We start from the raw sequence: 24,672 nt of genomic DNA on the forward strand, positions 1-24,672 counted from the left end.
TTTTTCTATAATTGCCTTGCGGCTTAGAGTTTTACGTCTACGAATTTACATGTCGACCAGTCTCATAGCCACAACGGCGCATCGCATGCCTCTGAAGGTGTGGCCCAAAGAGAATCCCCACGCATGTTGTGTTGTAAATACATTTGAAAGTTAGAAAGAGAAAGAGAAAGATACGAACACGCACAAAAGCGTGTTCAAGTTATTTCAGTTCCCTTCGTTCTCTCATTTACTCTTGGAAAGACAGAGGCGAGAGGATGTTTTCTCGTAGAGTAGACTAGTAGTAGATAGAACAAGGTACGCAAGATTCGATCTTTCTTTTGCATTCGCATGCGGAATAGCTTTTGTCATGAAGGCAAGCTTCTCTTCTCTTCTTTTTCTACGACTACGGGGTAGGCTTTGTCAAAAGATATAAAGTCGATTCACACGCGGCCCACGGACTATGACGATGATCTTTTCTAAGAGCATGCCGCTTGCTACTACCCACTTGCTGCTGACTACTATCTCCGAGTAATGATCGAAAGCAAGTAAGCAAGCTAGCAAGTAAGTAAGTAAGTAAGTAAGTACTTTCCTTTGGTCTCGATCATGGTACGTCGATCCGATCCGATTCGATCCTTCATCAGTTTCTAGGCAGGTGCAGGTTTCTCTTCTATATCCTTTTCTATTCTTTTCCATTCTTCTTTCCATCCTTATTTCTTTCTTTTTCCACCATCCTTTCGAAAGAGTTCTCTAGAGACCAGCAAAGGACTCCAACAAGAAACGTCATTCGATCGTAACACCGTAGCCTTCGTAAGTAGGCGACAATGAGTGACCTAACAAAAGGCAACCCGAGATAGCCCTAGCCACGCTCAAACGTTACCCATTGTACGCACTTTATTTGCCTTCGTTATCGGCCGGATACTACCACGTTGATGCTAAATTAACGCACACGGTTTAACGTTACAACGAATTACACGCCTTTATTCTTTATTTAGTCGGTGCTCATAACGTGAGAGCTATTAACTTGCTTACCTTATCGACTAAAACACGTAATCTTCTTTCTCTTTCTCTTTCTCTTTCTTCTTCCGACTCATATGCTCTCGGAAAGAAAATTTATCGTTCTTCCGTTCTCTAAATAACTGATCGTATTTTACAAAGGAACACCATGAGCTAGGTGAAAGGATTATGTAGGATCGATTACGAGTATTCGTTATGGCCGATCGATACCGATCGAACATCCGCAAAACGACTTTTCTTGGATTCTCTTGTGATTATTCGAAATCATAGTCTTCTTCGTATAGATGAAATATTTCTTTGGAATGAGTCAACACACACTTGTTCTCTTTCCACACAATACTTACTTACTTATGTACTTCCGGATGTAGAGGATTCGTTGTTCCACTGCAAGAATACGTCAGTAGGTGCTCGTTACTACGAGGAAGAGGAAGGATACCGTGTAAGGTGCTAACGTTGCTTAGATATTTTTTTTCTTTTTCTTCTTTTTCTTTCTTGTCGTTCTTTTTTTTTTCCTTTTTTTGCTTATTTCTTTTTTTTCTTTTTTCCTCTTTCTTTATTTATTTCTTATTTATTTTTTTCATAGAAAATCTGTCGAGTCAGTAAAGCCGTCTTATCCGTTCGTTGTTGCTCGTATAGCAACCATCTGCCATCCCTGGTGTTTCTCGAGTACCGTAGTAGACGTGCTACGATGACAGCGTCTCTTTAGCTTTGACCGACTCTCTCTCTCTCTCTATCTCTCTCTCTCTCTCTCTCTCTCTCTTTTACACAACGTTGAAACATTATAGAAACTTTTTATATCAATATTTTTACTTCATTGTAAGATTTTGTGACGATAAAAAGAATCTTTTGTTTTTGTTTTGTTTACCATTTATGTTTCTATGGAAAATGATAATATGGAAATTCTTCTTTGTTCTTGGCTGGGTTTTTTTTTACATTTTTGAAAATAAATAACGCGAATAATCGCGAACGAGGATTTAGAACGAGGAGAGAACCACAGCTAGGACGTGATTTATTATCCATCGTCGAGCGGTCGAGCACTCGGTGTGTTGCCCCCTGCGTCGTAAACACACGTTGCAGAGCTCGTCCTGTTTAGTCGAACAGCTGGTGAATCACCGGAAAGCTTCTTCTCTCTCGTATTGCAGGCGCGACGTTGTCACTCTCGCAGGTGGAGCCTTCATTTTGATTATATCGATGATCTGACTAAGAAAATAGAGAACATTAGCATTAACTCTAATGCGTCTTACAATCTTAGATTTTATTTTATATATCAGAAATTAGTGACATCGTATCAACATATTGCTACGAACTATCTGTCATATTTTCTTATCTAACATATTTACGAAATTGCTATAATTTTGGATTCAAATTTGATCTTGCGACAAAAAAGGAGAAACTAATATCGAGTTGTTTCAAAGAAGTAACAGATATATTTGATTCGTATCTACATGAAGAATAATCGTGGATATAAATAAATGGATCTCCATTATTCTATCGGGATTTTTGTAACACGTGTCCGGTCTGTCAATCACTCTCAATTTGAGACTGAATCGATCGAGTGATATAATTGCAGGCTCTATCTTCGTAGCAAATGCTTGTGCTATTTCATCTTTGATGCTGGACAAACATGGAATCCTATTCGTACCTGTCCGTCCGTCCGTCCATCCGCCCGTCTATCCACGGATACGTTTAATCGAATGATAATGTTTAATTATAGTTCTCGTCTCTTTCCAAGTGATTAATTGATCGTTCTTAGCTGACGTCAAAGAACGCCGCGATTGGTTGTAAAATTGTATCAGCCTCTTTATCTTTACGAAAGAAGGTATAAGCAGTCATATTTGATTACGATGGAAATAAAAAGTGATAGATAATTATGATGAGAACAATACTTGGAATAATTTTTTACCAGAATGTAATGATTCGTTGAGAATAATTTTATGCAAATACGCAATGGTAGGGAAAATAATGAATACACGAGTTGAGGTAGCATGTGGTGGAATACGTCGGGAAAGGATAATTTTCTCTTTCCTTATTCGAGCTGCGTATCTCCGAGAAGAGCATTCGTTTTAATTGAACCTCCGATCGCACGTTATCATCGGAGATCTAAGCGATCGTGGCAATGACCTGCTGACCGTAATGATCACGTAACGATCGACCACCTCGAAGTTAGATGAGATAACGAACGAACATATCTGGAATCCGACTTGGTGCAACAACCCATACGTAGACGTTTGCGTGGCTTACGTAGGTATTGACCGATTCTACGGGAATAAGGATACTTAGAAAAGAGAAAGAAGAAGTAAACATAAAGAGAGAGAGAAAGAGAGAAAGAAAGAGAGTGGGCTGAGCATTTCCGTAGATTCTATCTCATGTGAAATAGTCCTATGTACCTATATATACCTTGGAGACTCTCACCAAGGTTCGAACTCGTAAGAACAAACAGACTTTCCGAAGAAGCACGATCGAAATTAATAAGATTAGATCAGTAACAACGCCTTTCGTCGCATAACAATTTGTCCTTCCTTCTTATCGTTGATACGGATTTATACTCAAAGATATCTTACAAATTCGATTGCAACCTTTTGTTCGATATACATATACATACATATACATACATATACATATACATATACATATATATATCGATAAAAGCCTAAGTGGAAGAATTATATGTTTTGATAGGTATCTCAATTTGGAGATCTCGTGTACATATGAGATTCGTGATAAGTATATCAAAGATATAACATTAACACCTGCCAACTCAAACTATCTTGTTCTACCGTGCGTCGTTGATGGTGATTACGGGTGTAAAGGAGTAGCTTTATATGGCGTCGAAATATCATCACGATCATCGGACGTTATTTCGAGTCGGAAGAAATTTATCATCGACGATGAACGGGGCTCTTAAAAAACAATCTTTTTACGAACTTAGAATAAAAGGATATAAAATTGACCGCGCGTGATCGATTATCAACATAATACTTTATATCGTGGGCGTGTAAAGTTCTTTTCTTTTATTTCATTATAACCCACGGAAATTTCGTGGTTAAAATAGAAAAGAATTAAACAGGAACCATTCATCGGTTCAATTTCGTAAGCTGCAAAGTAGGATGGTAAGGTGAAGGATTGATGTAATATAGTAAGGGGACTAATTTAAAAGAAAGGATTATAGAAAGGATTCTCGTCGTCCCCGATCGTCCTTCTTTTATTTACGAGCCACGCACACTAGTAGTTCAACGAAGGAAGAACGGTTCTTTATAACACAACGCTTCCTCGTACAAATTAAGTGCCTTTCTTCCGATAGTAAACGTCCGTTGGTAATTTAAAGATTTAGAAATTGTACTAGCGTGGCTGCTGCCATTGCTACTCTTTCTTCGCTGACATCTTGGAGTATTCTTGATGGGTCGGTAAGAGAATATATTCTTTCTTATTATAAAACGAGACTTCTTTAGACTATTTCGTTGAAATAACTCGGGATAATAGCTATTGCGAAAATATGATCAAATGATAAAAAGAGATTATTATTTAGAGAGTGAGTAGGTTGGCATTAGGTAGCGAGTCGGCTTAAGAATAATCGATACACGCAATCGCGTGATCAAAGTCGATTAACACCTAACTTGTCGTCGCTTTGACTTACTGGTTGTGCAATCGAGACAATATTATTGTAAGATTCAGTCGATTCGTTTCCCAGGGTGATTAGAGAACACAGACGCTCCTTTACGAATACCTTCTGAGAAGTCTTACAAAAGCGTTGATAATATCCCTGTGCATACTTTTCTTCGGTTATTCAGCAGATTTTCCTAAATCACGGATCGTTAGGTACAATCTACTCTAAACGTGCTACGGAGTCGTTCAAACGACAAAGCACTGTGGGATAATCGTAATATCTCTCGTCGCGAAATAAAGAAAAACAAAAAGAAAGAAAGATGGAAAGAACGATCCCTTCACCATTTTCTTTCTCTATCTTTCTTTCTACTTCACCGGCTGACACTCGTCGAGCAGCTTTCGAGAAGAAGACTATAAGGACGAAGAGGATTGACTGCTGGCAAGGAAGCTTCATCCAAAGAGTAGAACCAGCAGCGACAGCAACAGCAGCAGCAGCATCAACATCAGCAAGAAGAAGAAGAAGAAGAAGAAGAAGAGGAGGAGGAGGAAAAAGAAGAAGAAGAATAATAAGAAGAAGAAGCTTCTTGAATTCAAAGGCAAAGGAGCTCTCGCGAGGTATAATAAGTAGTAAGCCGCACTCCGGTTTGGCCGATTGTGAGATCCACGTTGGCGAAGCGGTGCAAGTCATGGCTTAGCCAGGAAGCTCCCGTTGTCGGCTGCCGTTGTCGGCTCCCGTTGCTGGCTCCCTACCGCTCGACGCCCAGTGTAATATCATTATCATTCACCGAGCGAACCTCCGCCGAGGTTAATCAATTATTACAGGTTCCCTTGAGCCACGCTCTCTTGGGCAAGCAAGCGAACGAGCAAGGGAGCTCTCGCGCGCAAACTCGCGCCGTGATCAGGAGTGCCTACCGACTCCCGAGACTATTATTCGGACCATACTTCTTGCTTCTTCCGAGAACGAATAAACGAATCGATCGATCGATCGAATCTATGCATCCTCTTTTTTTCTTTTCTATTTTCATTCCAATTTTCTTTCGAATTACTATCTTCAATATTTTCTTTTCAAATCTTTCAGTAAATTCCAGATCAAATTTACGTTAGTTGTATTTATCAAAACACGATCTTAAGTAAAATTAAGAATACATAGAAGAAGTTTAGAATGTGTAGGTGAAATAGTAGTAGCTTTGTTTACGTTCTAGTAACTCTTTCTAAGCAATTGCGATGATGATGGTTGCGGCGGCGGATACGGTGCCTTCTAAGCGCAGAAACGTCATTTCCAGTGCGGCACACGCTCATTGTCCATCGAGGTTTGCCACGGCCGAGCTTCCTTATAGAGATTCCTCTCCTTCCTCTGTCGGCCTCGACACCGACGGTGAAAAACGGCGCGGCATGCTCGTTTTAATCGGCTTTTCTTAGTCACGACGACGACGACGACGACGACGACGACGACGACCAAGACGACGACCAAGAGGACGAGGACAACAACGACGCAGGCGGGCACGTTGTTGCGACTGGACCGCATCGGCGCCATATCTATATTCCACCATTAGTTCCGATGCTGGAACTAACCGAACGAAGAATCGATAGATAAAAAAGCGGCGCTTCCACGTTCGTCGTAAACGACCGCCTTCTAATCCACGATTCTTCTTTTACTATATACATTATTTTCTTTTTTTCTTTCTCTCTCTCTCTCTCTCTCTCTCTCTCTCGTTCTCTTTTTAGCAAGCGTTCTTTCGGTGCCATCGCAAACGACATTTTTCTTTCGATCGAACAGGTTCCTCTACTCTCTTCAACCTCCCTCTCAGTATCTCTTTCTCTCTCTCTTTCTCTTTGTAAAAGATGCCGCGACTTCCTCCGCGCACGTGCTTCTACGCTTTACGATCTTCCTACGTCCAGTCATGGTTCTAGTCAGAAGCGACATTGCGCGCGAGAGAGCGTGTGGATAATTCTTGAAAGAAAAATATTGAAATATATATGGACGTGTTATCGGGACAAAAGAGAAAAAAGAAATAGGAAGAGAAAGAGAATTTATTCTATTATCCTTCAAAAAAAAAAAGAAATAAAAAGTTTGATATTTGTAACCAATTAGCGATCATGCGTTTTCCATACGCATCTTTTGTATCGCGTTTCGTAAGGTAGTAAGTATCGTTTTCCAGTACTGTAGGACGATATAATTAGATCGTAACTCAACGTCGAGCGTGACTTCTTGCAGAAGCATCTATTCGAGCGATTAATCAAGGACTTACTTACTCGTCTGGATATTAATCGCATCTTCGATGTGGTCCTTGTAGCAGTCCTTCTCTTTCTTGTCTTTCTTTTTCTATCTATTTCTTCGAACTGATCTCGCGCGATCCTCATTGCACAGATCTTTAATTGAAACTTCTTGAGGTCTTCTCCATGTTTCTCTTATTCGTTTAACTCACGTTACATTAGCTAGACGTGAATTTGTCACGCGAAAGAGTAATTATAATAAATTACGAACGTTATACCCCTGGGAGAACTAAGCGGTAACTTTTATTGTACGACTTCTCGGAGAAATAATCTGAAGAAAAAAAAAAGGAACAAAAGATACAAACAAACAAACAACATACAAAAAATCAAATAGTCATTTAATTCTATGAGTCTTTCTTACCGATACAACGAGCTTTCTTTTCTTTTACGATTAACTTCCTCGGCTTAGTATTACAGTCGAGAAGTTCTCGAAGATAAAATGAGATCATTGACTTATCGAATTTGTTGAAAGGGATTTTAAGTTCATGAGGAAATCGTCGATTCTTTTGGTAGTCTCGTTAAATGAATTCCGACATTCAATTACGTGATTTCAATTCGTTACGCATCGTTTAAAGCGTAATCTTATCAAAATTGTTCTTTCTTATTGCATTTAATTAACTTTAGAGTATGGTAGGATGATAAAAATAAGCATACGATTGTTGTGACAATTTTTGTTCTTATTTTTTGTCACATGATCATGATAATCTAGCTAGATTTCTTGTATGAATTATAGCTTAAGGAAATGCTTCAGATTGAAATCATTTATTCGAAGGATTTAATGAGTCGATTAAATCAGAAATAATACATCGATCCTTTCTTCGATTTAAGATTATCTCGATCTTTTCATCGTACTTTCCTTGTTACATTCATCAGATTATCATTCGTCGATTCGTCTTAGAAAAGAAAATAAACAAAAAAGAAAGAGGAAGAAGATAAGGAAGGAGAAGGACATCGTAGCATATCGCAAGACTCGTTTAATCATCGTATTCCCGTGAGAGATAATGCGTCAATCGATCGCGTCGTCTTTGATGTTTCGAAACGAGCCTCTTCGATGTTCTTTTCCTCCTCATCGTAGTCGCTTCCTGAATGTCGTGTAAAAGAGAGAAAGAGAATATAGAAAATTCGCCTGATAGATTTCCGATAAACTCGTGATTTATCGACTGACCAACTCGACTTGTAGAGAAACTGATCATCATATATAAATATTTTGTCATTCCTTTTATCAATTTTATATGTAGATAAAATATAGATCTTCGATCGTAGTTAAAAAAAGAAAATTTTTTTTTTAAATAAATAAAATCAGTATATCTTTTTCGATGAATAGATTATCGGGTCTAATCGAATTGCGATTTTATTTTAAATAGGCAAATCTTGCATATAAATTGATCATCTCGTATAATTATCATAATGCGTTTTACCAATTGCGAAGATAAAATACAGATCTTTCAACTTGATCGAGAATAAAACAAAAAAAAAAGACATAAAAATGAATATCTCGAGGAATGGATAATACTGTTAATCAAATTGTCATTCTATTTCATATATCGTACGTCATGCATAGAAATCTTCGCGTCATTCCTTTATCAATCTTATATACGTAAAATGTTGATCTTTGTTCGTCGCGTAAAAAAATAAAAAAAATAAGAAAAAAAAATTAAAAAGATTGTCCCGACGAATAGATTATATCCATCAAATCAAATAGCAATTTAAGTTGAACGCGCGTTCGGTGTTAAAGGATTTAAAGGAAATAGAATAAGTTTTCACATAGGCATGTCTCTTGGTAAAGATCTCATAGATCAATTAATAATCTATGCACAATTGAATCTTGACTTTCGACGGTATAATGCAGCCTTTGAGCTCGAGTGACTTTGATAGGCGTCTATCCTTTTCATTCTTCTCTTCTCTCTTGGATGGATCTGGTATGCCACGAAGCAACAACGTGCTGTATAAAAGGGTTCTATCTCTCTCACTCATTCTCTCTCTTCTCTCTCTCTCTCTTTTACTTCCACGCCCATTGCGCCGATCTCTCGTCGGGACCAGGGGCCATGCCTATTCATACATTTGCGCTTCATAAATGCGTTGCCCACACGGAGGCGAGGCCGAGATACTGAGAAGAAGACGCGTACGCGATCCATGTGTGGGTGAGAGGGAGAACCGCGCGCACAAAATATTCCCTGCTGCCACTTCCTGCTCGTTTAATCAATGACATCTTTAAACGTTCCGGCGAATGGAATAATGCTGTTGTTGGCAGTACCGAATCGTCTCCTTTCTTTTTTTACTTTTTTCTTTTTTATTATATTAGAAATGATTGACCACAAACTTTCGCGCGCGATCTTATGGAATATTTTCAAATTAATTTCAGTTCGGTGTTTCCATTGAAGAGGAAGGATAATTGGCACGGATATATTTCGGACAATGAAATCGTGAAACTTCGGATATAAATAGCAGAATTTTTGTTCGTACTTAGTTATTTAATATTGCAAAAAGAGGGAAACAGTCGTTTGGTAAAAAGAATGTAACTTAATGGACGAGAAAGATGGTCGGATTCGCTAGGAAGAAAATCAAAAGTCGATATCATTTCACATTTAATGGAAACTTTAATCAACGTCGTTCCAATTATGACACGAGACTCATCGAATTAGTTTTTCTTCCGCTTTTCTGCTCCCTCTCTCTTTCTCTCTCTTCTCGTTCTCTGTTAGAATTTTTTCCATTCCGAGTGGTTAACGAGCACCGTCGTTTATTTGACCGCTCAACGGAGAGCCGAATGAAGAAACGAATAATCGACGTCATAAAACTCTCTTTGCTGCCCGAATTGAGTCGTCGGACGGTCATATTTTCTGGTTGTTACTTTTGCTCAGACGTTTCAAACTTGTTACGCCCGATCGTGTACGAAACTTCTTGTCGAAGTCAAATTAAAAAATAAAATAAACTCGTTCATTTTCGCGACGATACGATGTATCGAATTTTACCGAGTGATTTTTATTTTTATTTTTCATAGACAAAATTTGTTAAAAAACGAAGTAACCTTAATTAGATTTTTTACAACGTATGTTCATAATTTATGCGTCATGTTTCACAAGAGTATGAGATATTTTCGTTAAACTCGTATCTTAATCTCTTTCTTTAATTTTAACTTTTTCTCGAATTTTTTTATTAGACGTCTGAAGGAGGAGAAGGTGGAAGAGGAGGGGAGGAGGAAGAGACGAGACGGCACGGTTAAGCACCCTTCTCTTACATGATATCAAACTGTTGAGAATTCTACACTCTGTGTGTGTGTTTTATGTGTGTGTGTGTGTGTACATAGATATTCTCTTGATATTATATACGTATATTCGCGTATACCTACATACGGGCTGTCTTTGAAATTATCGGCAAGATCTACCGTAGCCGAAGATAACTACGAGTTATTACCAAGATAGGCCTATTATATATTATACACGGTTTCTTTTTATTATCCTTAGAAAGGATGCTTTCTGTACGCGTCTATGTACCTTCTTCGCTCGACGATCTTGCGCATCATCCGGGATCATAGTTAAGCGTCGATGTAGACATTAACATGGGGGATATGGTGTTTATAGAGCAATTTTGGAATTAGTAAATTAGTTTGTCCGTAAGGATCTACAACTCGTTAGCTTTCTTCGATTTACCAGATAATTTGTCCACACCCATTTTGTTTTTCTATTTTTAAATATCATGTAATTAACAATCATTTTGTTAAAAATTATGAAACATATAATTTAGAAAATATTAAAATCATTTTTCAAAAGTTTATCTCGAAGATACCTCGTAGCAATTAATTTCTTTAAAGTTTCATTTCACGTAAAGGAAATTAAAAGGACACGCATATATTAAATTGATTACGCGTCATTAATGATGCAATCGCTTTTCTCTCCCCTCCGTCCTCCTGTTTTCCACCCGACCATTCGTCCTGTCTCTATCTATCTTCGTATATAACATCATATATGATGTAAAGCGTTATTAGCGATTTAATAAACCTAATTAACTCTAGCGCGGAAAGTATGAACGTTCCGAGATATACGCGTATCTATCAGCCTATCGAACGTTCCCAGTAACGTATACGATGATGGTAAAAGGGCGTTGACCTGATAACGGTTTAAACATAAATTATCGATCGGTGGGAGGATTGCTATGATCATAATTAAAAATTATTCCTTTTACATCTTTTTTTTTCCTCGCTTTTTGTCGCGATTAAATCTTTCATTTGAAATAAATATATATGTGAAGGTGATAAAGGATTCGCGTAATATCGATAAATGTATGTAGATAGATGCTACGTTAAAACAGTCAGAGTAATTAAATTAATTCCAACAGGACTCGTCCAATCGGAGATTGCCTAACAACGAATGATTGATGAACGTTACATTCTCATTATGACTCGCTACTGTGAGAACGTACGTATCGTATGTGAGCACCTCACACACGCAACTTCGTAGCCAGGAACCATTAAGAACAGTTTATCCGTTCTTTCATTAGTCATCACGGATTTAATACCTAGCTTGATTTTATTTATCGAAATGCGCTTCCCCTTTTCCTTATCGTTCAATAAATCGTTTCGTTAGGGAATCATTGATCCAACCTATTTCGAGAATTAGTATTTAAAAGAAATTTATAAATATACTATGAAGAGAAAGAGGGAGAGAGAGACAGAATATTTAATTATCTCTGGAAATAGTATTAGATTCGATTAGAATCGTCATCGATCTGAGTATCAAGCAGAAAGCGAGTTACGCGAGTGGAATCGTTAATGCATCTGTCGTCTAACCGAAAATACGAGAAGCCTCATCGTTACTCATTCCGCGACGTTCGTGAATAAGAAATTCGTTCGTCGAGCTTGTATGTACTTTCTAGAAACGAGAACGTCGACATGGGCGTGTCTCGCGTGCCGAATGTCTCTTTTTCGGAATTGATTTGCAACGGAGGCACACCGACTAGCTATGACCTCGCCGCCGACATGGACAATGAATCTCATCTGCGATTCGGACCGCGACGTCATTCTCCTTCTCCATAACATATCGAGATTCTCATTTTCATTTCTTTCACAGAAAAACTCGGAAATAATTATCGTTCGACAAATTTTCAAATTTAACGCATTGACATGCTTGAAACGTTTATTAATAACGATTATTCGAATTAATTTATAATTTATCTGTCAGTCAACGTTAAATTCGAAATTTTTGAATTGAAATTTAATTGATTTCAAAAAAAAAGGATGTTTATTTAAAAAGACGAGTAAAGTTACGTTTCACATACGTCTTATTGTTCGTTAATCTTTAACCGTGTAGATATACGCATGTACGATAGTTGGAAGTTACGTTATTAGGTTCGTATCGTGTTTCGCGACAAGAGAGCCATTCGTTTCGTTCTATGACATGTATATTGCAGGGACAGAAGGCGATCTTTTCGCATTCGTGGATATGGCCGCGGCATTCCCACGTTTCGTTAGGGCATTACCTCCGAACAATCGCGTTCGAAGCCAGCCTCCGTAAATCCGATCTTCTCGTCCTCGAGCGTTTTGTAAATCCGATACTGCCATGATTTAACGTCACCTTCTGTCTTGAATTTTAAACATTATGTCCTCGCATAGGATTTACCTTTGTTTGCCTGTTTATCAAACCACGTTTTATTTTTGTTTTCTTCGAATACATGTTTATTTATAAATCAACTGAATAGAAAAATAATTGGCAGGTTGAAACGAGAATAAAGGTAGAAGAAGATTAAGAAAAACGCGATGAAAATTGGTTCCATCGCGCTCTTAGTCATTGATTATTAATTCGATCGGTCATTAGGCGATTCACGGTACAACGAAAGAGGGGAAGGTAGATAGGAAAGGGTATGGGCAGAGGTAGAACTCGGTCTGAACCTCGTGGGAACTAGTCGTGATTAGTCCACGTCAATTCCGACGCTAGTTATGCTAATTGCGCGAAAGCACTTCGCTCGGGCTACCAAGCATCGAGAGAGCTCACGGTTCCACGATAGAGATAGACCAGGTACCGAAGGTAAAACCTTCGATCGACTATCGATTTACCGTGGTCGCTCCTTTGAAAGGTTTTAGGGGTTCAGTTTCACTCAGAGTCTGATATGTACGCAACAAGATTGAAATATTACCTTGGATAAATTTATGAGAGTATCCGTTTTCGGATTTTTCATAAGACTTTCCAACATATTCATCGATTCGTTGTAAATATAAGAGGTAGGAGTGGAATATGTAGTATAGGTATAAGATATTTTATAGAATGAGTAATAATGACGGTATAAAAATGTATGCAAATGATGAGAAAATGGATACGGTACATTTGGTATATTATGTTAATATGTTACGTGATTAAATTATTCATAGCGATCGATAAAGGGAGAAAATTATTTGGTAGTAAGTAAGTAGTACGTAACGGTCATACTAATTGATTGCAATATAATTTTAGGCGGCGGGACCCCCGGTGCAGCTGGAACCAGTGGACCTGTCCGTGAAAACTCCCGTGGTGTTGCAGGTGCCTCGGTATAATCCAGCAGTAATAATTAGTGCCGCTGCAAGAAGAGTACCTTCACCTTCGACAACGCCTACACCACCACCAGCATCTCTCTACGTCTCTTCAACCGGTGAGTAGGACGATAACCTTTACGTTTAATTCGCTTTAGAATGGTTTTTAACAAAGCCTTTTGGAAATAGCAGTCAAGATGATCCACGGGAAGGATTGGTGCAACGTAGAAAGAAAACTTCGCTTCTCGAAATTCCACGTTAGAGAGAAGTCGATATATTCGAATCGTTTCAATACTGATCGAAGAAAGTCCCTATTGGCTATTCCTTCGCATGCCTATTCGCGGCGAATACTTACATAACAGCGTATCCACACACGCGTCATATCTGCGGGTGTGTACGCGGAATACCGCGCCTCGAACGTGCCTCGAACGTGCCTTGAACGTGCCTACAACCAACCTTCGATTCTCGCTTATGGCTAAACCATAGAGATCCGCGCCGATTGCTTTGCTTTATGGGTTAATTATGTTGTATTTTTTTAATTCTCTTTTTCCTTCTCACTTTAATGTCCATTATATGGAAAATCAGAGAGTGTCCATCTCCTTCTCTCTCTCTCTCTCTCTCTCTCAATACAAGATTTGCTTTACCTTTACTTCTACAAACTGAAAGGGAGCAGAGAATGTTCCTGTGTATACCTTCGAGATATCTTAACCTTCTATTTTCAAAGCTTTTTAATCTTCTCCAGGCGATTTCCCATTCGAGGTGTAGAAAAAGTCAGCTCGTTGCTTCTTGCCATTTAGGTGACTCTCTCTAAACGTCGTCAACCGATCGATACACACAGAATCCTTCCGACTCGCATATTCGAACATCGCAAGAGAATTCTCGGTTCTTTTTTTCTTTCCTTAGGATTACGGTTTTAACGATCGAATAGACTGTAAATGGTGTAGGAAATATAAGCACCCTTTCGAGCGAACGAAAACTATTCAATTGTATCGTACGTTTATGAGATTTCATCCTAATGGATTTGTGGAATTTGTTCATTCAATCAGAGAATTATACTCTGAAGGAAAAAAAAATAATTATGGAAAGTCTTTAGAGCGGAGTCACGCTAAAATGAATTTAAACGATTAATGGATTCGCAATTACCCAAAGAATCTTCTACTCTCTTTCTCTGTCTCTTTCTGGGCCTAATGCGAATAAGAGAACGCTCTTATTTTTTTGTCGTCTCTTTTAAAATGGCCATAAAACGAGGCTCAACTCGAATGGCTCGAGGCAATTCGAAGTTCGGCAAGGAAAAGAAAAAAAAAAAGGCAGAAAAGAAACACAGCATCTGATATCACTCGAAAGAAGCATGGTCTTGCCGATAAAATAGCGCGAGACGTGGAACGAATAAAAAAGTGGCTCCTCCGGAGAGGAGATCGAGCGAACGCAGTACGGTACATTTAATAATTTAAACCGCGAAATCGGCTGTCGTGAGCACGAACCACGCCTCATTTTTATTACTTACAAGTTTTTTTCTCTCTCCGGAGAAAAGGAGAAGGAGAAAGAAAGAGTAAGAGATAGAAAGGGAGAGAATGAAGGAGAAAAGATTCTCGTTCGAGTAGCTACCGCAATTCATATCCATTTGTGGATTAATGATCTACAAGGATCCATGCAAAATGGAATTCGAAGACTTATGGGTCTTTTCCTCCTGGGCATGTTTATACGAATTTGTTGATGAAACATTTAATAACTAAATATCCAGCCAATTTCTTCCTATACTTATTTGGAAAAACTAATCGATCTTTAGTGAATATATTTGTGTTTCAATATTTGCAAGATTGCGATGATAGGATTAACAAAAAAAATGTATACGCTTTCGTAACGGTACGGTGACACGAAGTTTGACTCAAAAGTCTAACTAACATAAGCTCGATCTCGGCACGATACTAAACGTTCGAAGTTGAATCGAATCGAATTGGATTCGAGACGAGGACGAGGACGAGGATGAGAATGAGGATGAGGATGCACCCTCCGTTCTCTATCGACGTTCTATTGTTTTCACTGTAAATACTGCTAGCGATCTCCTGCGGCGATATAATACAAGCAGATATTAAACATCGACTTTAAACATCGACTAGACGATTCTCTCTAACCCGCCGCCTCTTCCAACTTCAGCACCGTTTCTATCGTCCTCTAAGCGGCCGTTTATAACGGCTAAAGTCCGTTTCCCTGAACGTCTATAAATCCCAGCTCGGTGGCTATCGGAAAATTCCGATCGTGTGTGGATACCATATAAGTATATATGTACATATATGTGTGTATATACATATGTACGTTGGTGAATCAGCTGAATCTCTCTCTCTCTCTCTCTTTCTCTCTACCTCTACCTCCTTCTCTTTTTCTTTCAAAGCCCTTCCTACGAACCATAGGAACTTTGATCTTCGCTTTACATATCGTCGAAGATAAATCGATCTGGCCTCCTTTCGATATGATTGACCGGATAAGCTTTCTATATAATATGTGTTTATACTATATATATATATATATATATATATATTATATAAAAAAAATTCCTTGCGAAAGATAAACCGAATTTAGTAGTTTTTTTTATTGTACTTTTTTTTGTTTAAAGTAACGCGTGAAAGTCTAGATCGATTCGGGAATGAAATAGTCATAATTAAGAGCTTTCTAACCGTCTACGAGGACCATATATGATAAATGAATCTTCTTCTTTTGGTGTCACCATTAAAAGTCCTCGTACTAACAAAATGACGATCTTTCATCGGATTAACGGACACGTTCTTAACGTGTTTCGCGTTTCTTTTAGAAAAGTCTGATGAATAAATTGTGTTTATAATAAATCGCAGATGTAATTAAAAAAAAGATTTGTGAAGATTAGTTTGTCGAAGTTCTTTTCTTAAAGAACTTAATACTTCTTGGTCGAAATCTGACTCGAAGAAGAAAATTAATCTTCCTATCTAGCGTTATTCTTTCAATGTGTTCTGTTGTTTTTTCTTTTTTCTTGTTTTTTTTTTTCATTATTCATTCATCTATAATCATGCACTACTATACACAAACCAAATCCATTAACTCGTTCTCGTTCTTTCTTTCTTTCAGTGTTTGATTAAAACATCAATTTGAATGAAATTTTCGAAAGTCTAGATAATTATCTCGCGAGATGATTTCAATTATTTTTCATAATGATCCATATTTACTTATTTTATTTTTCTTTCGAGTTTCACAACGGAGAAGAGTACACAGAACGAGTAGACTGTGGACTGTTATATTCGTTGGGAGTCGGATAAAGTCGAGGCTCCCAGAGTTTGATTGTCTTTGATTAATTACTCATTCCGTTTCTCGACCGACGGAAGCCGACGAAGCGAGTTTGCAATCTAGATAACGCGTAACCGTATTAACGGTCCGGCGTAATCTTTTTGTCTTTCAAAGAGAATATGACGTAGCTCGATGCTTACCTACCAGATCCATAGAGATAACTAACAATTCAACACGATTTCCCAACTTAAATTTTCATTTTAACATAAAATAACCATATTTAAAATGTCACGTTTATGATTTTACAGATAAGTAGTGTTATCTGCAATTATTTTTTATAGTTCATTATCTTAGATCATTCATATTATTGCATTAAATACACTTTTATTTCATAATTGCAAGTATTTGAAAAAATAATTGTAGATATTAAGTATAAGAAAAGAGGTGAATTAAAAAAAAAAAAACACGACGATACACCTTTCCAATCATACCGAATCCTTTTCTTTCTCTTTATCTATCTCTTTCTCTCTTTCAAACACATAGAAAATCTAAAGAAATACCCTAGAGATACGAGTTAATCGTTCACAGCACAAGCTCTGTCATTATACACCCACACGTTCTAAAGGAAGAAGAGGAAGAGTAGGACAACACACACCGTGGGTCATTTACAGGGCAAAGATAATGTTAAAGCGGAAGAGGAATTGCATTCTTCTCGAGCAACATATTATTATTATTATCATTATTATAAAACAAAATAAAAACGTTGCACAGATGGAGCTTAAAAAAGGGCAAATATGAGAAAAACATAAAAAAAAGGTTAGAAGTTCGGCGTGAGTTAATCGTTATCAGAAGAAGGTTGGCTATACTGGCGGCGTCGTGTTTCGACCGATCGAGATAAATCCCTTCTCGAATGGTAAAACGATAATCGAGAAGGTCTCCTCTGCTGAGCCCCTCGGTAAAACGAGTAGCAATAGGCAGCGGTCATATCGCGCGCTTCTACCATTCGACGATAGGATCTTAGATGCTTCCGTTCGTTGTATGCGTTCCTTCCTATCTTTCTATACATATATACATAGATAAATATGTGTGTGTGTGTGTGTGTATGTTGGTGGTGGACGCGTGGACGTGGGGCGCGAGCCACGCCGGCTGTTACACGCCCGCACCGATTATCGTCGACACACTATCGGATCGGCGCCTCTGGCTCTCCAGCTCCTGTTCTTCCTTTCTCTCTCTCTCTCTCTCTCTCTCTTTCTCTCACTTACTATTTCTTTCTATCCTTCCATCTTTCTCCATCGTTATCCTTGATGCTTCTAAATCATGGTCGTTAGACGTAATTTGATAATCTTTTTATCGTAGATATTTCATGTATATATATCATTTAGATAATTTATAAATTATATTTAAAATATCGAGAGAACTTATACGTTTGTCGAGAACTATTTTAACGTCTATATATAGGTATACGTGTATGTTTACGCAAATTTATTAGTGGCCAAATCACGTGCAAGTTTCTTGTAATTGTTACACCATCCCCGTCCTCGTCGTCGTTGTCGTTGTCGTCCTAGGGAATGGCATCGCTCGGTATTTAACCGGGAATGCGAATTATGAAAGCGGCTCGTATTTCGTCGCGAAATTCCAACCGAGTCTCGACGACGGTTTCCTTCCGTTCGACAGAACGCCTGGTATTTGAAATATCTATGAGGGCCGGATTTACCACGGCGACCTTACTCGGTGAGTAGAAACGCCTCTCTGTGCACTTGTCGTTTCTCCAAACTCGATGGCTATAAGGAAGGTGAGATTTTTCTTTTTTTTTTCCTTTTTCTTTTTGTTTTTTCTTTTTCTTCAGATCGTGCAGGAATTTTTGTGATAGTCTTGAAAAGATTGGTAAATGATCGATTCCAGAGATCGAGTAATTTAATAGGAGAAATTGTTCACACCTTCGAGGTGTCAGCTTTATTTCAGGTGACAGTTTTTTTATGAACCATACCTAAAATACGAATGATAAAATTGTGCAAGAGAGTAGTTGTTGGAACGACACCAATGGATACTTACGTTTGTACGATCGTAAAAGGAGTCCTACTCGACGCGTAGCTCGTAGCGCGTTCCAAGGACCAGATCGGTACCTTTTTTCCTTCTATCGAGACACCGCGTGACTTGTACAGCGTAACCTTCGGCTATTCGAACAATTTTATTCTTTGGCCTATTTCTTACAACGTTTACGACGATAACCAAGACACCTCCTCTCTCGGCTATCGATTCCTTTCGTACTTGTTTGATAGATTTCTTTTTTTCTTTTTACTTTCCTTTTTTTTCATAAAGGCGAAAGAATAATTTTAGCGAGATTTCGCTCGGATTTGATAATTACAGATCGCGAAAGAAACTTTCGAATAAATGACGACCTCCTTGATGAGAATATGAACCAGTTTGATAGAGAGCTTAATGTTTCTTAATGAGATTACGTTCGACTACGAGCCTCAAAATCCTTGACGTGCCCCCGGATCTAGAAAGTCTTCGTTGGATTGATTAGCAGACTCTCGTAACTTTGAGAAAGAGAAAGAGTAAAAGAATAAAGAAAGAAAGAAAGAAGAAAGAAAGAAAGAAAGAAAGAAAGAAAGAAAGAGAAAGAGAGAAAGAGAGAGATGCAAGTAACATACGTACAGCGATTGTATCTAAAGACGAGCTCGGGCCAAGAGACGTACCCATCTTAAGAGGATGGATAAACGTTCACATAAGCACGCATATCTAAACACAAGCATACGTTCTTAGCAGAGCCCAGCCTCAACCCGGAACCATCCATCATTTCTTTTTCTCGCTCGTACAATGGCGTTAGGTTCCCTTGACATTATGTCTCCTTGTGTATCCTCGGCCAACTCTGTTCACTCTATTAGAGTCCCGCATCGGCGATAGTCAGCTGACATTTCAAAGATCCAAGCTAGTCACCAAGATCATTGATCTTTCTATTCGGCCGATCAGGTGTACGCGTGTTAAACATAGATCCTATAACACGATCGAACTTGAAACATATTACAATTTGTAGGTAAGATGAAATTGTTCTTATTTCCAATGTGTACATGTATTTCCAACGATCACGGTGGTAGTGGTGGCGACGACGACGAAGATAGAGCATGATCGATAGCAACCGTCAAGCACGCACGTTAGCGGCAATTAAGCACGTATACTAATCGGCCGCGTTAAGGTATGTACGCCTCGTCTAAGTAGGGTGCTCTTCTCCGACATGGCGGGGGCGTGAGAAGTGCCTTAGCCCTGTGACCTTCCTGGCCCCAGGGGTACCTCGGTACTACTCTCCGTAGGTACTCTCTCGCTGTACCTACGCCATGCTTCGAGCCAAGGAACGAACGAACGAACCGACTCAAAGATAGAGCGAGAAAGAAAAAGGAAAGAGAGAGAGAGAGAAAGAGAAAGAGAGAGAGAGAGAAAGACAAAGATACTTCCCTCATAGAGTTCAAATACACGAGCAGTCCAATGAAATTTTGACACGTTCGACGTTTCGTTCGATCTTCGATCTTTCGACCTCGGATCGATATCCATACGATTTAGTCGTGGGAACGATCCCCATGAATCTCTTTTGCTAAACTTTTCAAAGCCAACTTTCTCCCCCCTGCCCCCCTCTCTCTCTTCTTTCTTTTTCTTCGGAAAGATCGAAAGATCTTCAGATTTTCAGCCTCTTTTGGCGATTATTCGTCGTAACCATGGTGGACTCGACCTCCATGGCCCTCGCGAGATGCGGTAGGAGAGTTAACCTTTCAGGAATGACTATTTCATGGCCACTTCCTGGGTTCAATGCTCCTGCGATTTCTATGCAGGTTGGGTAAGCCTGACTCGCGCGCGCTCTCGCACGGACCTTCCACACTCCTATGCTCTCTCGCACGTATAGAGAAGGGAGACGGACAACGGACGAGACGGACGCTCACGAGGATGGCAAGGAAAATATATATATATATAAACTTACAGATACACACATACACACATATATTTACGAATAGCTAACACTGTGGTGGAATCGTTCTCTTGTATTTGGTACCTTGTATTTTGCTGCGTATACGACGAAAGAAGAAGAAGAAGAGTCAAGGGATCTAACGCATTTATGGTTGTGTGTACGCTTGCATAATATTAGACCTTATGCAACCTGCCCTTCCCACACTTATCACTGCCTTCATCCTTCTCTTCTTCTTCTCTCTCTCTCTCTCTTTCTTTCTTTCTTTTTCTCTCTTTCTCTTCTGGAGGGACTGAGCGGTGCCCTTGGCGATGCGCCCGAGGGTGGGGTGGCTCCTCTGCAAGAGATGGAAGAGAGGAGAAGGGATGGACGGCTCGTGAGAGTAAAAGAGGGGGTTGGTGGAAGGTCTCGTCGGCTAAGTCAGCGGGGGTCAGAACGGAGATGCTCCGCGGTCGTGTCGGGCGGGGCTGCCCGCTCACGACTTGAACTATCGCACGCCCCCACTAGCACCACCATCATCCACCTTCCACGTCTCCATGGCCTCGGACCGTTTTCTCGTCTGGATAGTCTGGACGTTCGGTAAAACGTCCCAAAGAACGTCTTACCGAAACTTTCAGTAGATCGGACCATCTAACTGTTCCAAAGCACCAACAATGATACTGACAATCATATTATATCTATCCACCCATCTATCTTGGGAGATTTTCGAGTTGAAATATTTTCCAATGAAAAGTAATCTACCATGTCAAATTTGAGTTGACCGTTAGTCGATTAAACGAGCACGATCTTCGTGCCGATGATAGAGAACGTTGTAATCGAGCTTGGACCGTGACCAAAGCATAGGCGTTAAACTGCCGTGTAATGACGCTGCGTATGGTAACCATCCTCTCTGTCTCTTGATCAAGAGAAAGATACCTTACGTCGTAAAGAGTATAGAAGAAAAAAAAAAGAAATATCAAGGTAGAAGTTCCTTTCGAAAGAAAGAAAAATAAAAGGAAGGGTTGGATGAAGAAGGGGAGAACATGGAAAGCTTACGCTCAACGGGCTATCGTAAATTGGCTATCGCAATAAACGCATTATCGCGTGGCATGACCACCTTTATCTCTCTCTCTCTCTCTCTCTCTTTCTTTCTCTTTTAGCCGAAGCGACGTGGTAGACAAGCTAAACAGGCCGTTTTGTGCAGTACGGCTGGCACCTGCTCTCGCGGTACGCTAGGCTATGTCACGTGCATTACCGAGAGGGCAACCGCGGAAAATCGACGTCCGAGAGGCGCACGTGGGACGCGTGCTCGAATGCATCGAAAAAGATACGCGAATGATCGATCCTCGTATATACAACCACAAACATATATCTATGCAACCAGATTATCATTTACCAATTGTCGACTACGTGTCATACCGATATTATATATTTGATGATCAGGAATTAACTAGATTTTTTTTGAGAATTATAAAATCCTTTCAAATATGTATTATCGCAGCATAGATGTATTAAAACATCATTGACATGTTGAGAGAGATGAAATTTTCTGATCGGACATATGTGACAAGTTAAAATAATTTCCATCAAAATACACGGTTATTGTTTTTCCTGACAATCTCGATCTTAAAAGTATTAGAAAATGACGAGCAAGTTCTCGTGCCCTTGGAAGCATCGATGCTTGACCCAGTAGCGCGAATCGAAGGACCATAACACCTCGCAAGTAGATAACATAGCCGAGAACTCGGTCGAAGTAAAGTCCGTGTGAGCTATGCTGCAGCTTTCGCGTATCGATCGTTGCACACACACACCACACACATGCATATTCTCTACTTATCTTCTTCATTCGCGCTTTCGACCTTTCCTATTTTACTATCATTATGAGATAGTAGAAATTTAGCTCGTGTCGGAATGCCTCCCTTCGAGTTCGCAGGCAACCCTGAAAAGATTTTGAACGATCGCCCTCGATTTCCAAGGGTCGCACGTTTCATCTTATTCCATCTCTATTACACCGAGAAGTCGAGAGTATTTTGAGAATTCTACGATCTAATGTAATCTCCCGGAAAGCAATTCTCACACGAGAAATTGCATTCGATTTCGCGCATGTATGTAAGTAGCAATATACAATATATCAGTTTCATTGTATACAACATTTTCATCTTAACGTAAGTATTGTATTAAGAAAAATCGATCTTTGAAATCTTATTTTACATTTATTGGATAAAATTAAATTATTCGATCTCAACTATTGTCGGCGTGGAAACATTGAATAATGTAATTACAATTGACTCATTAATGTTGTCATTAAAATTGAAATCATTTCGAAGTAGGTCAGAGTAATACCATTTTAGATCCAAAGATGATGATGATGAGATGGAAAGACGCGCGTTAGCTAGGTGGACAGGTCCGATAATAGATTTATGCGATTTTATACGGTGTCTCGAGTATATGTATTTATATCTCGGCCGATGTTATCAGCATAAATCTCAATCAAGCTTGGCTTTTGATCGACTCCGCCACGAACCATGGCGTACCTTTAACGACTTGTCAGAATCTATATTTATCGTAGTTAGCGTGGATGATTGGTAACGGCGTCGATGGAGAGTTAACAAAACTATAGTCGAGATCATAAGTGTAAATCAGTCGGCGTAACGTTAGAAAACTTAGATAATATCGTTATCGGAAAGTTAGCGAACTATGAAGCGGTGAATGAAACAAAGACAATTGGGCTTCTCTAATGGAAATAAATTGCAAAAAAAAAATAGAGAAAAGAAAAAAGAAAATAAAAGGAAAGAAAAAATAAGTAATGCGCAAGAATAAAGCGTTTGAAACAAGCGTTAAAGGGTTAACGATCCAAGAGACCGGTAGGGAGAAAGTGGGCCCAACCGAGAAACGTCTACATGCATAGGCTCACATATAAATACAGATATAAATGATTTACGACTTCCTTCTGTGCTGACCGACTCGTTCTTCGGTGGGGCCCAGCTTGGACGTCGCGGGGGGTGCATAGACGTTGGAAGGCGAAATGGAAAGAAAGAGGGAGAGAGAAGTAGAAGGAGAAAGAGAAAGAGAGAAAAAGAGAGAGAGAGAGAGAGAAGGCTGACCTCGTACGGGCAAGCCACTGGTTTGCATATTCGCCACTGCATAGCCCGGTGGCGGATATACATCATGCATCCGCTGTGGTCCTTTGGAATCGTGGCGCAAGTGCAACGGTGCATCTACGTTGCATCCATGTTGCATCCACGTACCGCATCGACGTATATACCTGTACTGCTACAGCGTCGATACACTACGGAGAAAGAGAAAAAAAGAAAGAGAGAGAGAGAGAGAAAGAGAGAGAGAGTATCTCTCGATTCCGCAGACGGCGCTTCTTATATTCGTAGTCCGTTGTCTTTTCCCTTCGAAGCCAAAGAAGAGACTCACGATTCAGCGATAGCTCAAGCGAATTTGCATCTGTGGAATCCGTGGCGTGAGTATTGCGCCCTCCAACCCAGCTTGCTTGCTTAGTTCTCTCTTTCTTTACAGAGAGAAAGAGAAAGAGAGAGAGAGGGAGAGAGAGAGAGAGAGGAACCTCGAGACTTTGTGTTTTCTTCTTCCTTCGGCGACGATTCCATGGGACTCTCTCTCTCTCTCTCTCTTATTCTTTCTTTCCCTCCCTCCTTCTTTTATTTTATTTTTACTCGATAACTCTTAGAGGAAAGTGGACTTTCAATCGTGACGACAAGGTGTGTAAGTAAGTATTTCCTAAGTAAACGCGCAAAGAAATGTAGGGCGCGTTTGTTAAATCTTAACACCTAAAACGAAACGCTTGTATTAGGGCGAGAAAGGCCACGCGAACTTCCTTTTACCTGTCGTATCTTATCGAACAAGATCATAGATATGGCTACTTCCTCTAGCAAGGATGGTAGGAGAAGGGCTATAGAGCTAGCTAATAGACTACCTTCTCTTCGTGAGCGAGCCTATCTCAACCTGGCCTTCTTCTTCTCTCTCAGGATCTTAGCGCCTCTCCAGTCTCCTAGCCATCTACATACATACAACCACGATCCGATGATTCCCATAGCCAACCACCCTTCCTTCTTCTTCTTCTTCTTCTTCCTCTTCTTCTCTCTCCACTTCTTAG

The 24,672-nt window shown here is 39.5% G+C and overlaps 1 protein-coding gene across 1 annotated transcript in view; it reads left to right on the forward strand.

The window, feature by feature from the left end:
• The window catches only part of LOC122522476 (Krueppel-like factor 3), a 220,961-nt gene that overhangs the window by 88,225 nt on the left and 108,064 nt on the right, over positions 1–24,672 (forward strand). Inside the window, exon 4 of the mRNA XM_043643647.1 lies at positions 13,311–13,485. Coding sequence (XP_043499582.1) covers positions 13,311–13,485 — 175 coding nt within the window. The remainder of the gene's footprint in view (positions 1–13,310; positions 13,486–24,672) is intronic.

The sequence above is a fragment of the Polistes fuscatus genome, unplaced genomic scaffold (assembly GCF_010416935.1).
Source record: "Polistes fuscatus isolate 324 unplaced genomic scaffold, CU_Pfus_HIC Scaffold5, whole genome shotgun sequence".
NCBI classification, from domain to species: Eukaryota; Metazoa; Arthropoda; class Insecta; order Hymenoptera; family Vespidae; genus Polistes; species Polistes fuscatus.